Genomic DNA, 16125 nt, shown 5'->3' on the forward strand with positions numbered 1-16125 from the left:
CACACACACACACACACACACACACACACACACACACACACACACACTCCAAGGCTCAGATAACACTGTGGAATAGGAGATAGAAAGACGGTAAGAGCTAAAGGGTAGGAAGAAGTGCTGTGAAATGCCGTCTTTTGGACATGGCATGACCACTTTCACCCATGAACTAACTGTGGCTATGATTACTCGCACAAGATCTGTGTAAGATCAAACCAGCAAGAACACTCATATTCCAACACACAGCGCCACGTGGACCCGGTTCCTGGGAGCGGGGAGTGGGGAGCTGGGATTCGTATGATCAAGTTGCAGCGTTTACATGTTTGAAATTGTCAAAGAATAACTGAAAATATTCTTTACAGAATATGGCTGACCACTTGACCAGAGGGGCAAGACTGATTTCCCGAATGATGGCCTTTGTCCCGCTTCCTGGTGAAGCTTGCTGGTTGGAGATGGTATACTAAGGTTATTTCCCTAGCTGCTGACGCATGGCCTACTCAGATTTCAGGTTCTCTGAATAGTGCTCAGCGAAAAGATTCAGATCCTCCCGCTGCTCCTTGTGGCCAGGAGTGTATGCCACTTACAAGACCACTTACTTGGCAAGACCTGAAACTAGATGTAGGCTGGATCTGACTGTCCACCATCCATTGCCAGGTGCTGAAAACTTTGGCAGGTCTGTGATGGGAGTCAGGTCTCCAGGAGGGAGTGCAAGCTACCCCCAAAGGATGTTCCCTCTACCAAGCCAGTGGGTTTCAGAGGTCCTAGGTCAGGTTAGGCTGAACCGTGATGTGAAAAGGAAACTCTCCATATCCCAGTGGCTTAAATGATATAGCAGTATTTCTTCACACTGTATATTTATTTTAAGGCAGGTGGTGGGGATGGGGGATTGTGGTTACTGCAGAAGTGTGGCTGGCAGAGGAGGGCTTCAACCTGCCAGATCCTTCTGGTTGCACACTACAGGCTCTGCCTGAAGGTGAGCCTTACATGCTGCTAATCAGAGCAATGCTGGCCTAGCTCCCGGCCAGCTGGCTGTTACCAAACTATGAGGGCTCACTGGAGTATAAATATATATATGTACATATATATGTTTGTGTGTGTGTGTGTTCTTTTCTTTTTGTTTTTTTGAGACAGGGTTTTTCTGTGTGCCTTGGCTGTCCTGGAACTTGCTGTGTAGACCAGGCTGGCCTTGAATTCACAGCGATCTGCCTGCCTCTGCCTCCTGAGTGCCAGGATTAAATGTATGCGCCACTACTGCCCAGCTAGAAATCATGTATTTTTAATAGCCTAACATAATGACAGGGCGCAGGGGAACTGCTAGCTGGGAGTGGCCAGGAACTGGCTGTTTCTTCCTTCTCTGGGGTTGAGCTCATTCCGGCATATATAGACAGGCCTTAGAATGACGACTTCAGTAGTTTTGTTACCCTGTGAGCCTTCTCTGCTTTCAACTTTCTTACCCAACTGTGAAATCCAATTTAGAACCTAGCCATGCCTGGTAATTCCACCTTCATCCAGGTGACAGAGGGTAAAAGCAGCCTCGGGCTGCCTGGTGAGATGGTTCAGAGAGCAAGGGAACTTGCCACCAACCCAGAAGGCCTGGCTTTGATCCCTGGGCCTCACATGGTGGAAGAAGACACCAGAAAGACACAGGCACATTTTGTTTTTATTTGTTTGTCTGTTTGGTTTTTGGTTTTTTTTTTCCTGACCTCCACATACACAACGCAGGACACGTATACAATACATATGTAATTTAAAAAAAAAAAATCAGGATCCAAATATGAGTGTTTCTCTTTCTTTCTTTTTTTCTTTCTTTCTTTCTTTCTTTCTTTCTTTCTTTCTTTCTTTCTTTCTTTCCTTCTTTCTTTTAACTGTCAGAACTAAAACAGAAAAGTAAAGGGAGGGTGGGAAGAGAACTTGAAAGAAACAAATGGAAACCAGAGTGACCCTGCCTTTGCCAGGAGTGTTGGGTACATAACAACAGGCAGATGGATGGGTTAGAGCCTAATTGTGCCACAGCTGTTGGAAACAGGAGACAGGAGGGAGGGCTCTGTCCTCAGCGCTCCCCAGCCATCCTCAGCGCTCCCCAGCCGTCCTCAGGAAAGCCCAGGGTTTTGTTGTGATGGGTTATGGCTAGCAGGAGGGGTGTGTGTGTGTCCCAGATCCTAGTCACCTGCCTTCTTTTAGTTGGCCTAGCCTAAGCTTATCTACCACCCTATCTTTCCCCTCCCTCCATCTCTACCCGACAGAGGGGTGGCCGTCATATTCTAGGAGTGAACTAGCCCAGGGCTTGTGAGTGAGGGTTCCACATTTATTTCTCAAAGCATCAACGGGACAAGCAAAGGCTCCAGAGCTGGAGGCAGGTGGCTGCCATGGGCCAGCTGAACCTTTGAAAAGTTGTCCAAGGCTGCCCTGGGCCTTGCTGCAGGCCATTCCCAGCCATGACAACTCATGTGTCTGCAGCCAGCCCAGACTTCAGGGCCTTCCAGGTCAGACCAGGGTCCTCTTAAGCAAGAGCCAAAGTCTGCTAAAATGCCCTGTGGAAGGGAAAATTCCAGCCTCCTCAGGCTGTTCTATCCCTGCTGGCGGCAGCTTCAGGCGACCCCACAGAATACAGACAGTTTCTAGGGGTCTCATTGCTAGCCCAGCAGGTCCAAGGAACCCCCGTTTGAAGACCCTTAACAGGGAAGGAACATTTCCTATGAGAAACATCCAGAATGTTTTCACACTGGTTTCTGAATCCTTCCTTGCTGAGTCTTTGAGGGAGTGGAGCCTGTTTAGAAAACGTAGGCGGCATCTTCCCATTTTCACACTATGTAGACATCACTAGCAAAGTCCAGGATGGCCTTTGGAAGGCAGGGGTTCTCAATGAGCTTTTGTCATTGCAGTCTTTCCAAGGGCCTCCCTGGAATCTTCTAGAATGGGTAACGTTAGCCTACGTTCAAAGGTAGGCAATAACCCAACTCCCCACCCCCATGCCGTTAGCTCATAGGGAATCAGGCTCAGTCTTACTGGTCCTCAAGGCATGGCCTTCGATCCAGAAAATTCAGCAGTGCCCAGTCCTCGCCCCCGAGGAAGGCATCGAGGGAAAAGGGCCCTTTAAAAATGAGGCAAGGCCTGTAGAAAAGGCCTCCAGGTGTGAGTCACCCTGGGCACCAGGCCGAGCTGCTGCAGCTGCAGCCGAGTGGGCCTGTAGGCCATAAGGCTGCTGTAGGGAACTGGTGCTCCCTCATGGGGCCTCACAGGGACCAAGAGGGCCTGAGAGGCCGCTGCTATCCAGGGACTGTGATAGGGCTGAAGCCTTGGAACCAAGGGTGGGATGGCGGCCAGGGGACTGCCCGGCCCTGAGGACGTGGACAGACTCCGGTCGTGGGCATTGCTGCCGGTCGACAGGCTACTGAAGGGGTTGGAGGAGGTACGGTCACTGGCGGAGCCGCTGCTGCCGCTGAGGTGGCCATTGGGGGCTTCTGGGCCCTTGCGAGGCTGGAGCGGGGCGACCAGCCTTGGGGACTTGAGGCCCATCAGGGGCTTGGAGGAGGCGTAGAGGCGTCGGAACTCCTCATCAAAAAGCTCCACCGCCTGGCCCGTGAACTTGGAGAGAATGTTCCTGTGAACGTGTCCACAGAGCCAAGAGAAGCTGGAGGGGAGAGGAGACAGTGAAGAATCATGGCTTCAGCCTTGGGTTTGAGACCCTCAGAGCCACTCCCCCGGGGCCCTGTGCCTCTGCATAGCAGGCACATTTCATCCCAGCAGAAGTCCTAACAATTGGTTATGTAAACTCTTTGCAGCGTTGTCTCCCTTTTTGCAAATGACAGCACCGAGGCTCAGACGAGGACATGCCTGCAGATGAGCCATTGAGGTGACAGAGTAAGTCTCTGGCTTCAAGGTTCCTAGCCCCTACCCATCCTACCCACCCACCCACCCACCCACTTTGTGCACGTGCACACAGACAGACACACACAGACAGACAGACAGACTCTCTCTCTCTCTCTCTCTCTCTCTCACACACACACACACACACACACACACACACACCCAAAGTTCAGGAAACAGCCAAGTGTGAGCTGAGTCTTCTCTACCTCCGTTTTGCTCAGAGGATTCACCAGATGGAGCCAGTGTTGGGGGGCCTTCAGTGTTCCCACCTGCAAGATGGGGCTCCTGCCTCCTGCCAACACTCACTGGCCACAGATCCCCAAACAGGCAAAAGGGATGGCTGATTCTCTTAGCAAACATTTTTCAGTCTCGGATGGAAAACACCCCCTCACAAGCTGCGGGCAGATGAGATGCCCCACCAAGAGGATCTAGGGATCCTGGACTAGGGTAGTGGAGTCCAGGGATAGCCAGAAAAAGCCAGAGTCCCCAACGTGTGGGCAGGGCCAGAACTAATGAGAGCCAGACCTCCGAGGAAGGGCCTCTGCTTCCAGCCCTCTGCCTGCATGCCTTGCCCTTGTGTCCTGGCCCCAGACCCTAGGTGGGGTTCCCTTTACTATGAATCAGGACAGGCCCACACAGGCCAGGATAATCCTTGGAACAATTGGGATCCTTTGTTTAAACCTCTCCTCCCCACTCCCAAGGGCGCCCACAGCCTGGAGAGGTGAGCCTCGGAGGCTGAGTGAAGGCCAGCCAGGAGGCAGGGAAGGAGGTGAATGATCCGGCTTTGGCTTAGACCGAGAAAACAATCTTGCAGTGTTGTTTGGAATCACACAAGATCAAGGCACACAGGTGTGTACCTCCTTCCACAAAACAAGCCCAAAGAACGCCTTAGGAACTTGTTAGGCCGTGGTTCTCAACCTTCTTAATGCTGTGGACCCTTTAATACAGTTTCTAATTTTGTGGTGACTCCCCCAACCATAAAGTTATTTTCATCGCTGTTTCATAACTGTAATTTTGCTACTGTTATCAATCGCAATGTAATGATCTTAGGCGACAACCCCTGGGAAAGGGTCCTTTGATTATCCCACAGGTTGAGAACTGTTCATTGTCTTAGGCTCTTCATGCCCCTCCGTCCCCTGTGTGTACTCCCCCCTCCCCCGCTCCACTCTGCACCTGTGTATCTCTGGGCTTCTTCATACACTTCTCTCGTTAAACCCAGGGGAAGGAATGATGTCCACTGTTGACCGAGTTTGGGCCCCGAAGGCAAAGCTTCGTAATCTTTGTCTGGTAGCTCACTCTCCTTCCTGGCCTGTCCATGGCCTATTTAATTCATGTATCTATCTTCCTGTGCTGCACAATGTTATTAGCGTGGCCTGAAATGAAAGCTAGTCGCCTTTAGAATCTTGTTTATTTACCGTTATTGTGTATGTGTGTACAATGCACACAACAGCACAGGGCTCTGCCGTGGTGCACTCGGGGAGCCCAGAGGACCGCTTTCGGGAGTACGCTTCTCTCTTTCCAGTGGTTGGTTTGGGGTAGAACTCAGGTCACTAGGCTTTCACGACAAACCTTTACCCCTTGAGCCACCCTGCCAGCCTAGCGTCTGGATCGTAGCTTACATCCAGTCCCCGAGGTCCTCCCAGCAGCCTCACCCTAGGGTCCTGAGCTAGAAAAAGCCAGTGGAACTTGACCTGTGACCCCGGCGTCCATGTTAGCTACTGTTCTGTTGCTCTGACCAAAACACCCGTCAGAGACATCTCCAGGGACAAAAGATTTAGTTTTGCTTGGGGTGTCCAGGATGTTAGCCTGTCATGGGGAAGGCATGGCGGTGTCCATGGCGGCTGGAACATGTGGCGCCGTTCCTATGGTGACGGACTCGGAAGCAGAGAGAGCAAGCTAGAGGCAGGGCCAGGCTGTAATCCTCAAAGGCACACCCCATTTCGCCTCCTTCCACCCCAGGGTTCTGAATCCCTCCCAAACGGCACCCTTACTGTGGAGAATCACAAGCCTGTGCGGGACACTTGAGATTCAAGCCATACCACCAATCTCTGCTTCCCAAGTCCGTAGTTAGAAACAATGCTTTATGCTTGTATTTGTCTTTAAAAGTAAATATTGTAATTTTAGGGTTTTTTAAAAGCATATGTGCAATCTTTTAGGATTTTTCTTTTATGACTACACTGCTACGGTGTGTCCACATCATTGCTTCTCCATCCCCCACCCAGGCAAAGTTTCTCTGTGTAGCCCTGCCTGTTCTGGAGGTATGGTCTGTAGACCAGGCTGGCCGGGAACTCAGAGATCCACCTGCCTCTGCCTCCCGAGTGCTGAGATCAAAGGTGTGTGCCAGCACCGCCCAGCTACATTATTACCTCTTGCTGTACTTTTTCCCCCACTGGTACACACTATTCCGTTGGTTATTTCACTAGGAGAACTGGGTTGCTCCTGTCTTCAACAGGACTACTTCAACATCCTTCTCTACGTGAACAAGCTGCTTTGGGATAAATATTCAGAGAACAACTTCTGAGTTATAGGTGGTAAGGGTCCACCTTGAGGAAATCCCAAACACTTCCAAAGCCATTCTCCAAAACAAAGGCGTTTTCACAGCTCCTTAAAAAACCTTACCTCGAGTCCCATGCCTATAATCCCAGCTCTTTGGGGGCGCCGAGGGAAGGAATGTTCAAGGTCAGATGAGCAATTAATTTTGATCTTGTATCAAAATAAAAAGGGAAAGAGGAGATGTAGCTCAGTGGAAGTGCATTCGCCTAGGAGGCAGGCCCCCTGGGTCCCATTTCCCTGTACCCCAAACCAAAATAACCTCCCTGGAGTCTCTTCTGACCCTGCACACCCTCACCATGCTGGCGGCCCCAACCAACAGAGGGCAGCAAGCCTGGTTCCTCTACGCTGCCTTCCACCCCCCACCCTCTACAGCCCAGACAGGTTCCGGGTAATCAGCTTGACCCTTCCCTTCCCCAGCCTGGCACTAAGAATGGGCTCTTAGTGCTAGGTCCAGCAGACAGTGTCCAGTGCTTTATCAGGTGCACAGTGTCTCCAGGAGCCTGGTGCTTTTCCTCGGTGAGCGCCGAGGAAGGGATGAGGCACGAGAAGGGGCCTCACCTCCTGGAAACATGTTCCTCAACTCACTGAATTAATTTGCTCATAACAATAGCCTGTTTAATTAATTTGCTTTTTTCTTACTTACTGGGGCCCACTGGAGAGCCCATCAGCTCGCTCTGATGGAAGACCTAGTTGTGTTGGGCTGAGGAACCAAACTTGTTATTCAGTAATCTCTGCCTAGAGTTACAATAGCATGACACATGAGAATGAACATGTAATGCCAGTTTGTCTTTGCTTTGAGACAGGGTTTCTGTAGCCAAGCCTGCCTAGAACTCACGGCACTCCTCAGCACTCTAGGTACTGGGATTACAGCATACACGGGCCACCATTTCTAAAATCAATGTAATCTGAGAGTGAGGGAGAAAGAGAGGAGAGAGAGAGAGAGAGAGAGAAAGAGAGGAGAGAGAGAGAGAGTGTGTGTGTGATGTGTTGGTGAGGTGTGTGGGTGTATGTCCGCACATGTCTCAGCACATGTTTGGCGATCAGAGGACAACTCTCAGGGGTTTGTGCTTTCCTTCTACTGTGGGTTTTAGAAATGCAATTGAGGTCATCAAGCTTAATCAAGATGTGCCTTCACCTGCCAAGCCACCACACTGGCCCTAATACCGGCGCCTTTAAGAAACGCTTTTGGGTACCTCATGTCAGACAGTTGAGTACCTGCACTTGTCATTTACTTGGTCTTCACAGCAACTTAATGGGGCGTTAATCCGTGTTTTGTGGATGAGGAAGCAGGCCGTCAGGGGAGTGCACTGGGAGGAGCATGAGCTGACAAGCTCAAGTTCTTATTCTTCTGAGGGAGGAGGTGACACAGAAGATTATGTTGACTTAGTGCAGAAGTGAAAGCAGAGCCAATGTGGGGATTAGATAGTGAAATGGTCCACATTTTGCGACGTTAAAGTCTCTCTGCACACTGAAGGGGACGGCACAGGAGGGCTCAGGCTGGCACATGCCCAGTTCTTATCTCCCTGCAACAGTTCTTTGGTTCATATTCTCTAGCACCTTCAGCAACAGCATTTGTTTCTGTTTCTGTTTTGTTTTACCTCTCCATTCATCACCTCAGCACATTTCCGAAGGACAACGTTCCTCAACCCTGTCTCTTTGTTGTGGTAACTCTAACAGGCCCCGAATAACTGGTGTTTAGAAGAGATGACAGAAGAAGCAGAGAGAAACAGGTAGTCAGAGGGAATAGCCTGTGTAATTAATTAACACTCTAACTATAGTCTAAAAATCATGCAAAAAATGCCCACACATAGATGCAAAAGCGTTTTAAATTAGATATGCCAAGAATAGCAACTTAAGTAAGCTTAAGACTGAAGAATCTGGAGGAGGCTTATTTAGTATTTTCAGCAGTTAGAGCATCAGATAAAGTTTTCTTGTCTTAAGACTCATTTGGTTAGGGTTTTGTGATAGGTGAAGCGGTTGGTGGAAGGGAAGAGTTTTGGGTCAGTAAATTATGCTGCTAGGTGGGGACTCCTTCCCAGAGCATCACTAACACCCCTTTTTAGGGGTCTGCTGAAATCCTTAACACAGAAGGGTTTAGAGTAGCTGAAATCGCAGGGTGACCAGGCCCTGTGTGCAACAAGATAGCGAAGGTCCTCCCATCCAGGACAAAGTCGCTCTTGTGACATGATTCCTTAGGACCTACTTACTACATGTCCAGGCTCAGACATCCTGACCCCTCAGGAGCAGCTCTATCATCCAGAGACCCCCAGAGCGGGCAGAGAGAGCACTTACAGATTTGGCTTTCTAACAGAACTACTTCAAAGGCCCCAGAGCTTTGGCCTTTCTCAAGTCAATCATCACAGAAAAAGGCATATCAGACTAACAGAGAAAATAACACATAAAATTACCTCAGTTCAGTATGCCAACAATGAGCTCAGAAAAGCAATGTAAAAAGAAATGCGTATCCTCAGGCTGTTAAGTAACTCTCAGGGACTCCAAGGGCTACATCTATGTCGCCCCAGAACTCACTGCCTGCCCAGATCCTTCCCAGCCAGTTACTAATACAGAGTTTATAGAATCTAGGTAGAAAATAGCTCAAATTAATACCCTGCAGTCCAAGCGTGATTTCCACACTGCTCGTTAAGCCTCAGACATTTAATCTTTATTCCACAACAACAGATAAAACATATGTAGAACCAAACGGCTGCGGGGGTCCGGGTGTGAAATCTTTACTCCACAATTTTCAAATGAAACAAAAGAGGCCCCCAACTGATAAGAATTCCAAATGTACCTTGGCTCTCTCAAACCTCTTTACAAATGAGTGCCAACTGCATGGAGAAATCACAGGCTGTGGGAGCTTACAAACCACAAACACAGAGAATTTTTTCAAATGAAGAGCAAGTCAAAAGAAAAAGAAATGCCTTTCCCTTAACCAGTTTATTGATGATATGCATATGTATGCAGCCAACACTGCACAGAGAAGGGGAGAAATTTTCATGACCCCACCAGCTTCTGGGAATTCCCCAGTTGTCCAACTGCAGGGTTGGCTGGCCAGCCTGGAATCCACAGTCCTGACTGACTCACTGAAAACTGCTAGCAGATACCGGAATCTGAGACCTGTGCCCTGTGGTCATAGCAAAGGAAAACCGGGAGAAAGAAATATGTGAAGGGAGGTGAATTTACCTACGGTTTTGTCTAGAACTGGGGTGAGAAAATTCTTAGTTTCTTTCCACCTCTTCTGTTAACAGTATTGGCACTTTATAGAAATGATGAAACAAACCCCTGGAAGCATGCAGATTGTCAGGTCCAAAGAAGGCCTTCCAAAGCGTGCTGCTGACAGTAACAATCCTTGACAATCTGGGCTCAGCTTAGACTGGACTCTGACTGGGCAAACCGAAGGCCTGCTAATGGATAGTCAAACCTAAACTCAGCATTCCCGAGAAACCTTGTGAAACTGGTTGCTGTTTGTCAGGAAAAGCCATTGCTTTTCAACCTCTAACAACCTCCAGCAAGGAGCATCTAGCCCCCGGTTAATGCAAACAAGCCCGGAACAGATCAAGTCTCCATGCCAGTGCCCTGGCTCTTCCCACCCACTACAACCCCACTTCCCACTCAGGACTCTAACTCCTAAGCTGTTCCTGCTCACACAGCTCCCCCCTCCTACTACAATGTATCCCCTTAAAACTGGTAAAGCTTTCCCTGCCTTCTGTTATTGTCTATGTCCCCAAGAGATAGCCTTGGCAGTTTGGTACCTAATAAACCTTTCTTTCTACCCACAGAGTGGTCTAGTTCAGTGGTTTCATTGTGGTTCAGCAGCAAAAGAGGTAATCAGAACTTCCTGGAGTTGAGACCTTTCTCTGGTTCTGTAGCCTTGGCCTGGTCCCTCCCCCAGCGTGGGATCTCCAGGAGAATTTACTGCTTTGTTAGTCATTTTCTTCAGAGTCCTTGTAATGCTTTTAGCTACTTTGAGCTCTTGTGGAATGAAAGTAGCTGGTGGGTTGTAAAAGGTAAATTTTATTTTTTGCTCTGTCTCTCAGGTGAGAGCAACTGTTACCTCTGCCAGCCATTGGCTATATCTCTCTTTTCTCTCTCCATGGAGGCAAAGCCCCAGTTCCAGGAGGAACATGCCCAAAGGACTTCCAGACCTTAGGCTCTCAGAAGCTGGGGACAGGGAAAATCCCTGTGATGGGTGAACGGTTAAGCAAACTGGAATATGTTCAGCTATAAAATGGATAAAATACTGATGCATGTCACACCTGGTATGAATCTCAAAAAAACCCCTATGTTAAGTAACAGGATCAGCCAAAAATTACCACCTAGTGCATGACTTCGTCTATATAATGCCTAGAGTAAGTAAACTCATCAAAATATAGACTGAGGGAGGTCTTTAGGGGTAGGGGAGAAGGGAAAGGAGAGAGGCTTTTTAATGGGTATGGAGTTTCCTTTTGGGGTGATGAAAACATTTCATAACTAAATGGTAATAATTGTACAGTTATGTTGTGAATATACTAACTGCCACCGAATTGAACATTTTGAAATGACTAATTTCATGTTATATAAATTTTAATGTATTAATAGTAATAGGGGGAAAAAAACAAAAGAGTCCAACTACAACAGTGGTTCTCAACCTGTGGGTCATGACCCTTTTGGGGGTCGATTATCAGATATCCTTCATTTCATATATTTACGTCACGATTTATAACAGTAGCAAAATTACAGTTATAATGGAGCAACCTAATAGTTTTATGTTGGGGGCCATCACAACATAAGGAACAGTATTAAAGGGGTGTGACATTAGGAAGGCTGAGAACCACTGGGCTACAGAGTCTTCACTTCAGGCATGTTCTTGTATCAAGGGCAATCGTCAAGATGTAACAGGAAGTTTGAAGATAATGGTGTTATGGTTTAGATATGGGTAGTGTCTGCCAAAGGCCCACGCATCAAGGACTTGCTTCCTTGATTGACAGTATTTAAAGAGGTGCTCAGACTTTAGGGGGTGGGGCTTACTGAGAGACCTTAGGTAATTTGGAGGTATGCCCTTAAAAGGCATTGTGAGCAGGCTCACAACCATCTTCAACTCCAGTCCAGGGGATCTGATACCCTTTCTGGCCTCTGCAGGCAGCGGGCACCACATGGCGCACAGACATGCATGTAAGCCAAACACCCATATACACAAATAAAACAACAATAAGAAAAGCAGTGTGACCCTGCCTGTGTTTCTTACCCTGGTTTTCGGTGTGAGCACTGGCTTCTACTCACAGTCCCGTCATAATGCACCACCTTCACCAGAGGCTACGCTACTCTTCCCAAGGTGTAGGCTGAATAAAGCTTCTCTCTGTATAAAGTTAGTTGCTTCTCATATTTTGCTGTAAAAAGGCTGACTAATACAAGTGATCTGGGAAAACGGATGTTTGTGTTAGGACTCAGTGTCTATGTCTCTCCAAAATTCACAAGTTGAAAATCCTAATCCTTGATGAGATGACATTAGGGCGTGGGGCTTTCAGGAGTAATTACATCATGAGGAGGGAGCCATCATGAATGAGGTTAAGCTCCTGTCATGGTTTAAATCTGAAATGCCTGCCAGGGGCTTATCTGTTTGAATTTCCATCCCAGATGATGGCATTGTCTCTTGAGGTTGTGGAACCTTTAGAAAGTGGGGCCAAGCTAGAAAGAGGACAGGCAGCCATCAGGGATTACAGCCCAACCCTGTACCTAGCTTGAGCATCTTCTCCCCTTCCTGATCTTCTGTGGAGGTTAATATTGCCACCTTGATAGGCTCGAGAATCATGTAAGAATCATGTAAGAGACAAGCCTGTGTGCAAGCCTGTAAGGTATTAGCTAAATTAGGTTAACTGAGGTGGGAAGATCCACCTTACCTGTAGGTGGTACCACTATGGCTTGGGTCCTATTCTAAAGCAAAAGGAGAAGGCATCAGTGTCCATGACTCCTGTTTCCTGACCATGCAATGTGGCCAGGAGCCTGAGGCCTCTGCAGTTATTTCTTCCTGGCTATGAGGGACTGCACCCTTGACATGAGCCTTTGCTCACGGTAAACTTCTTCCTGTCAGGTATTTGGTCCCAGCAGCAAGAGGGTTGATTAATGTACCCAGCACAACTTAAAAGGCTTGTGAGTTTCTACTGCCGTACATGAGGCCCCAGCCACCATACCTTCCCCACCATGGTCAAGTGTAACCCCCCCCCCCCCGCTCCCGGTCCTTGAGCCCAAACAAATCCTCCCTCCCTGAAATTTCATCTGTCAGATGGTCACTAAGAGAAGGGTGGACCCAGTTTGACCCTGGACTTCCTAGCCTTCAGGACTGTGAGATATAAAATTTATATTATTTATAAGTTATTCAACTTATGCTAGTTTTGTTATAGTTACACAAGTAGAGTGAGAGAGTGTGCAAATATTAGTGATATCAATGTCATGAAAAGTAAGATTTGTACTGAAATGCATTCATAAGCCAAAGAGAGGTCATTTTTGTGTTTTCTCCTGCCATCTCTTTTTCCCTTGGGCTCACTTGTTGGTGGCTGGAGGGTTAGCTGTTGCCTCCGCCTCACTGCATAGTGGCATCTCTGATTTTGCTGCATTTGGATTAAATGGATAGTCAGGTGTTTAGTGTCGAAATCTTGTCATGTTTTTAAAACAAATGAAACCTCTAAAGAAGACATGCAAAGAACCAACATGCACCAGATCTCAACATCCTCATCCCTCACGGAAACGCAAATGGACACCACAAAGAGAGATGCATATATGTTGCCAGGATGGCCGGGACAAAAGGGATAACTAGTAACAAATGTTGCTCAAGGTCAGAGAACCTGGAGCCCTTCACATTGCAGAAACACAAAGGAGATAGCTAGTTCAGAATAAATCTCTATCCGTTCATCACAAATAAAAACGCAAAATCAACACTTAGCAACCCTAGCTCCAGGAATACACTCAAGAGAATTAAAAGTAACACCACACAAAAGGTGGTGCACAGGAATTCTCACCCAAATCATTCACAAAGTCAGAGAAGTGGAAACAACACAAATTCCCATTCACTGCAGAGTGGATGAATGAAATTTGGTACGCCCATACAGCATTACATTAAAACACTGTGCTGAGTGAAAGAAGCCAGGAGGCCACATGGATAGTTTATTAAAAATTAAAAAAAAAATTGTCTAGATGAGGCTAACCCATCGAAACAGGAAGTAGATTTGTGGTCACCCAGTAAGCCAGTTAGTAATTGTGCTGGAGGAACTGGGGAGTGATTGCCCATAGGAATGAATGAAGTTTCTCATGACGGTTAAGCAACGCTGTAAATAGGCTAAGGAGAATTGAAGTGCACACTTAAGTAGGTGAACTGTGTGTGAATCAATAAATGTCAATAAATATGCTGCATTAAAATAATACAAGGTTGGAAGACAGGGAATGGCTCAGTTAGTAAACAGCCTACTATGCAAATGTGAGGACCTTACCTCGGGTCCCTCACAGTCATGTGAAAAAGCCAGGTGTGGTCACACGTGTAGGTAAACCAACCAGGGGAGGGTGGAGACAGGAAGATCCCTGAAACTCACTGGCCAGCCAGTGTAACCATTGGTGAGTAGCAGCTTCAGTGAGAAATCCTGTCTCAAAAGCTAAAGTGGAGAGCCAGGAAGAAGGCACGACAGCAGCCTCTGGCCACGGATTATTTCCTCACACCATACACATGCAAGTGCACTCACACACACAAAAACAAAAAAACATTAAAAGACAAATGGATCATGCCCACACACAGCAAGACAAATCTATTGCTTTATAACAACCTCCCAAGAGATCTGAGAGAGCCTATTTTCAGCATGAGGAAGGCTCCTCGTTTCTCACGTCTTGCCGCATTTATTTGATGAACTCTAGCTGTGCACAGAAGAGGAGCTGGGAGCTCCTGGGGAGGTGGGCACAGCTAGGGTCCAGCTGGAGCCCCACTAAGCCCTTCACTGCCGGGAAGCCTTGACAGCCGATGACACCAGTACTCACCTGTACGAACCAGATAAGACAAACCTCCAGTCTGAGATGATGAACTTCTCTTGGATTTGGCCGGCAAATTTCCTGCCTGACTTGGCACAATACACCTCTCCTTCCACACTCCTGATGGAAATGTTCTGTTGGAGGCAAAGTGAAGGTGTCACTAAGTGCGTGTTTATCGATCAACACGTGGACTGTGACTCAACATGAATCCCTAATTCTCTGTTGAAACCTAATCTCCAGGGCAGTGGTTCTAGGAGGCTGGGCTTTGGGAGGTAATTGGCTCATGACGGGGGCACCTCAGGCAGGGATCAGTGCCCTATGTAACTGACTGGAGAACTCCCTCATTTTGTCTGCCGTGAGAAGAAGACACAGTGAGACAGCCATTTACAAACAAGGCAGAGCGTCTCACCAAGCGCTGGATTTGCAGGCATCTTGATCTCAGATTTCTCCGTCTCCAGAACTCTGAGAAATAAATCTCAGTTGCTTATGAGCCACCTCTTCTATGACAATCTGCTGCAGCAGCCCAAACACACAGAGACAATTTGCATAGGAAATTGGAAGGATGTTCACCAAGATTTTATCTAAGCTTGGAAAGCTTTTAGTAGTATTTACATTTTTTGTTGGCCTAGTTTTCCAACATTTTTCCATTGCTCTGGCAATAGATGGTAATGTGGGGAGGAAGTTAGAATTCCAACAAAAATAAGATGACAAATAAGAGAAAGACAAGGGCTTGGTGGCCCAAGGTGCTCCTACTGTAGGCCTCCATGATCTACAGCAGTTCTACATTACTGAGGAGTAACTCCATAGGTGGCCTTAGTGACATGAATTCCTTACCCTAAGTTGGCCAGAGAGTTGGCCCAGTATAAGAGAAGACAATGTTATGAAAGCCCTGTGACCCTGGACCATTCTGAGAAAAAGGTCTGGTCATAACCCCAATTCTAACTGTTTATATCTTGTCTCCCTGGCAACATCTGATGTCTGTGCCTCAGCTGGACCCCATGGAAGACTATAGAAATGGAAGAGCAGGGGATGTTGGGGATTTGCTTTAGGTTTATAGCCAAGGGCTGTGGAATATGGCTAGGACCCCACCAGTCTGGGAAGGACTCTCCAGTTCCCTTAGAAGCTCCTCCCTGCATCTCCGTGGCAAGAAGAGGTCACATCCACAGCTCTGTAAGTGTTTTCCATGAAGGCAAGGCCTGCTTCAACCCTCTCTATCTATTATAATCTACCCTTTGCAGAGGAGTAGAAACCCAGAGAATGCCAGGCAGACCTTGAGTGACTGGCTATAGATAGTGGCATCAGGAGGGATCCCTGAACTCAGCTGCCTCAGCCAGTGTGGAGGAGATGGTGTTTGGGAAGCTGATGGTATGTCTGAGCTGGAAGGGAGAGATTTCAGAGGATATCAGCTAAGCCTATGCATGAAAGTTATGAGTGGTTTTCCTCTTGACCTCAATTCAGCGCTCTCAAGTTTATACGACTAATTAAATTCTTATCTCTGTGCTGCTTTTCTTCCTGCTAGGAGAGGGAAATGTGTGTGCGAGTGTGAGTAGTGCTTTTGTTTAGGGAAGGATCTAGGTAAATTAAGACTTTTTGTTGGGGCCAAGAAGTTCAAAACATATTATCTTTCTTCTTTTTCTCCTTCTTCTTCTTCTTCTCCTTCTTCTTCTTCTTCTTCTTCTTCTTCTTCTTCTTCTTCTTCTTCTTCTTCTTCTTCTTCTTCTT

General features: G+C 47.5%; 1 protein-coding gene across 1 annotated transcript in view; it reads right to left on the reverse strand.

Moving 5' to 3' along the window:
- Positions 1–3090: 3090 nt before the first annotated feature.
- Fam83a (family with sequence similarity 83 member A) overlaps positions 3091–16125 on the reverse strand; it is a 20787-nt gene continuing 7752 nt past the window's right edge. The window contains exons 3-4 of the mRNA XM_055626781.1: positions 14413–14537; positions 3091–3628 (exon numbers count right to left, since the gene is read on the reverse strand). Of these exons, the coding sequence (XP_055482756.1) occupies positions 3091–3628; positions 14413–14537 (663 nt within the window). The remainder of the gene's footprint in view (positions 3629–14412; positions 14538–16125) is intronic.

Source organism: Psammomys obesus, unplaced genomic scaffold, assembly GCF_907164565.1.
Source record: "Psammomys obesus unplaced genomic scaffold, mPsaObe1.curated_primary_1811, whole genome shotgun sequence".
NCBI classification, from domain to species: domain Eukaryota; kingdom Metazoa; phylum Chordata; class Mammalia; order Rodentia; family Muridae; genus Psammomys; species Psammomys obesus.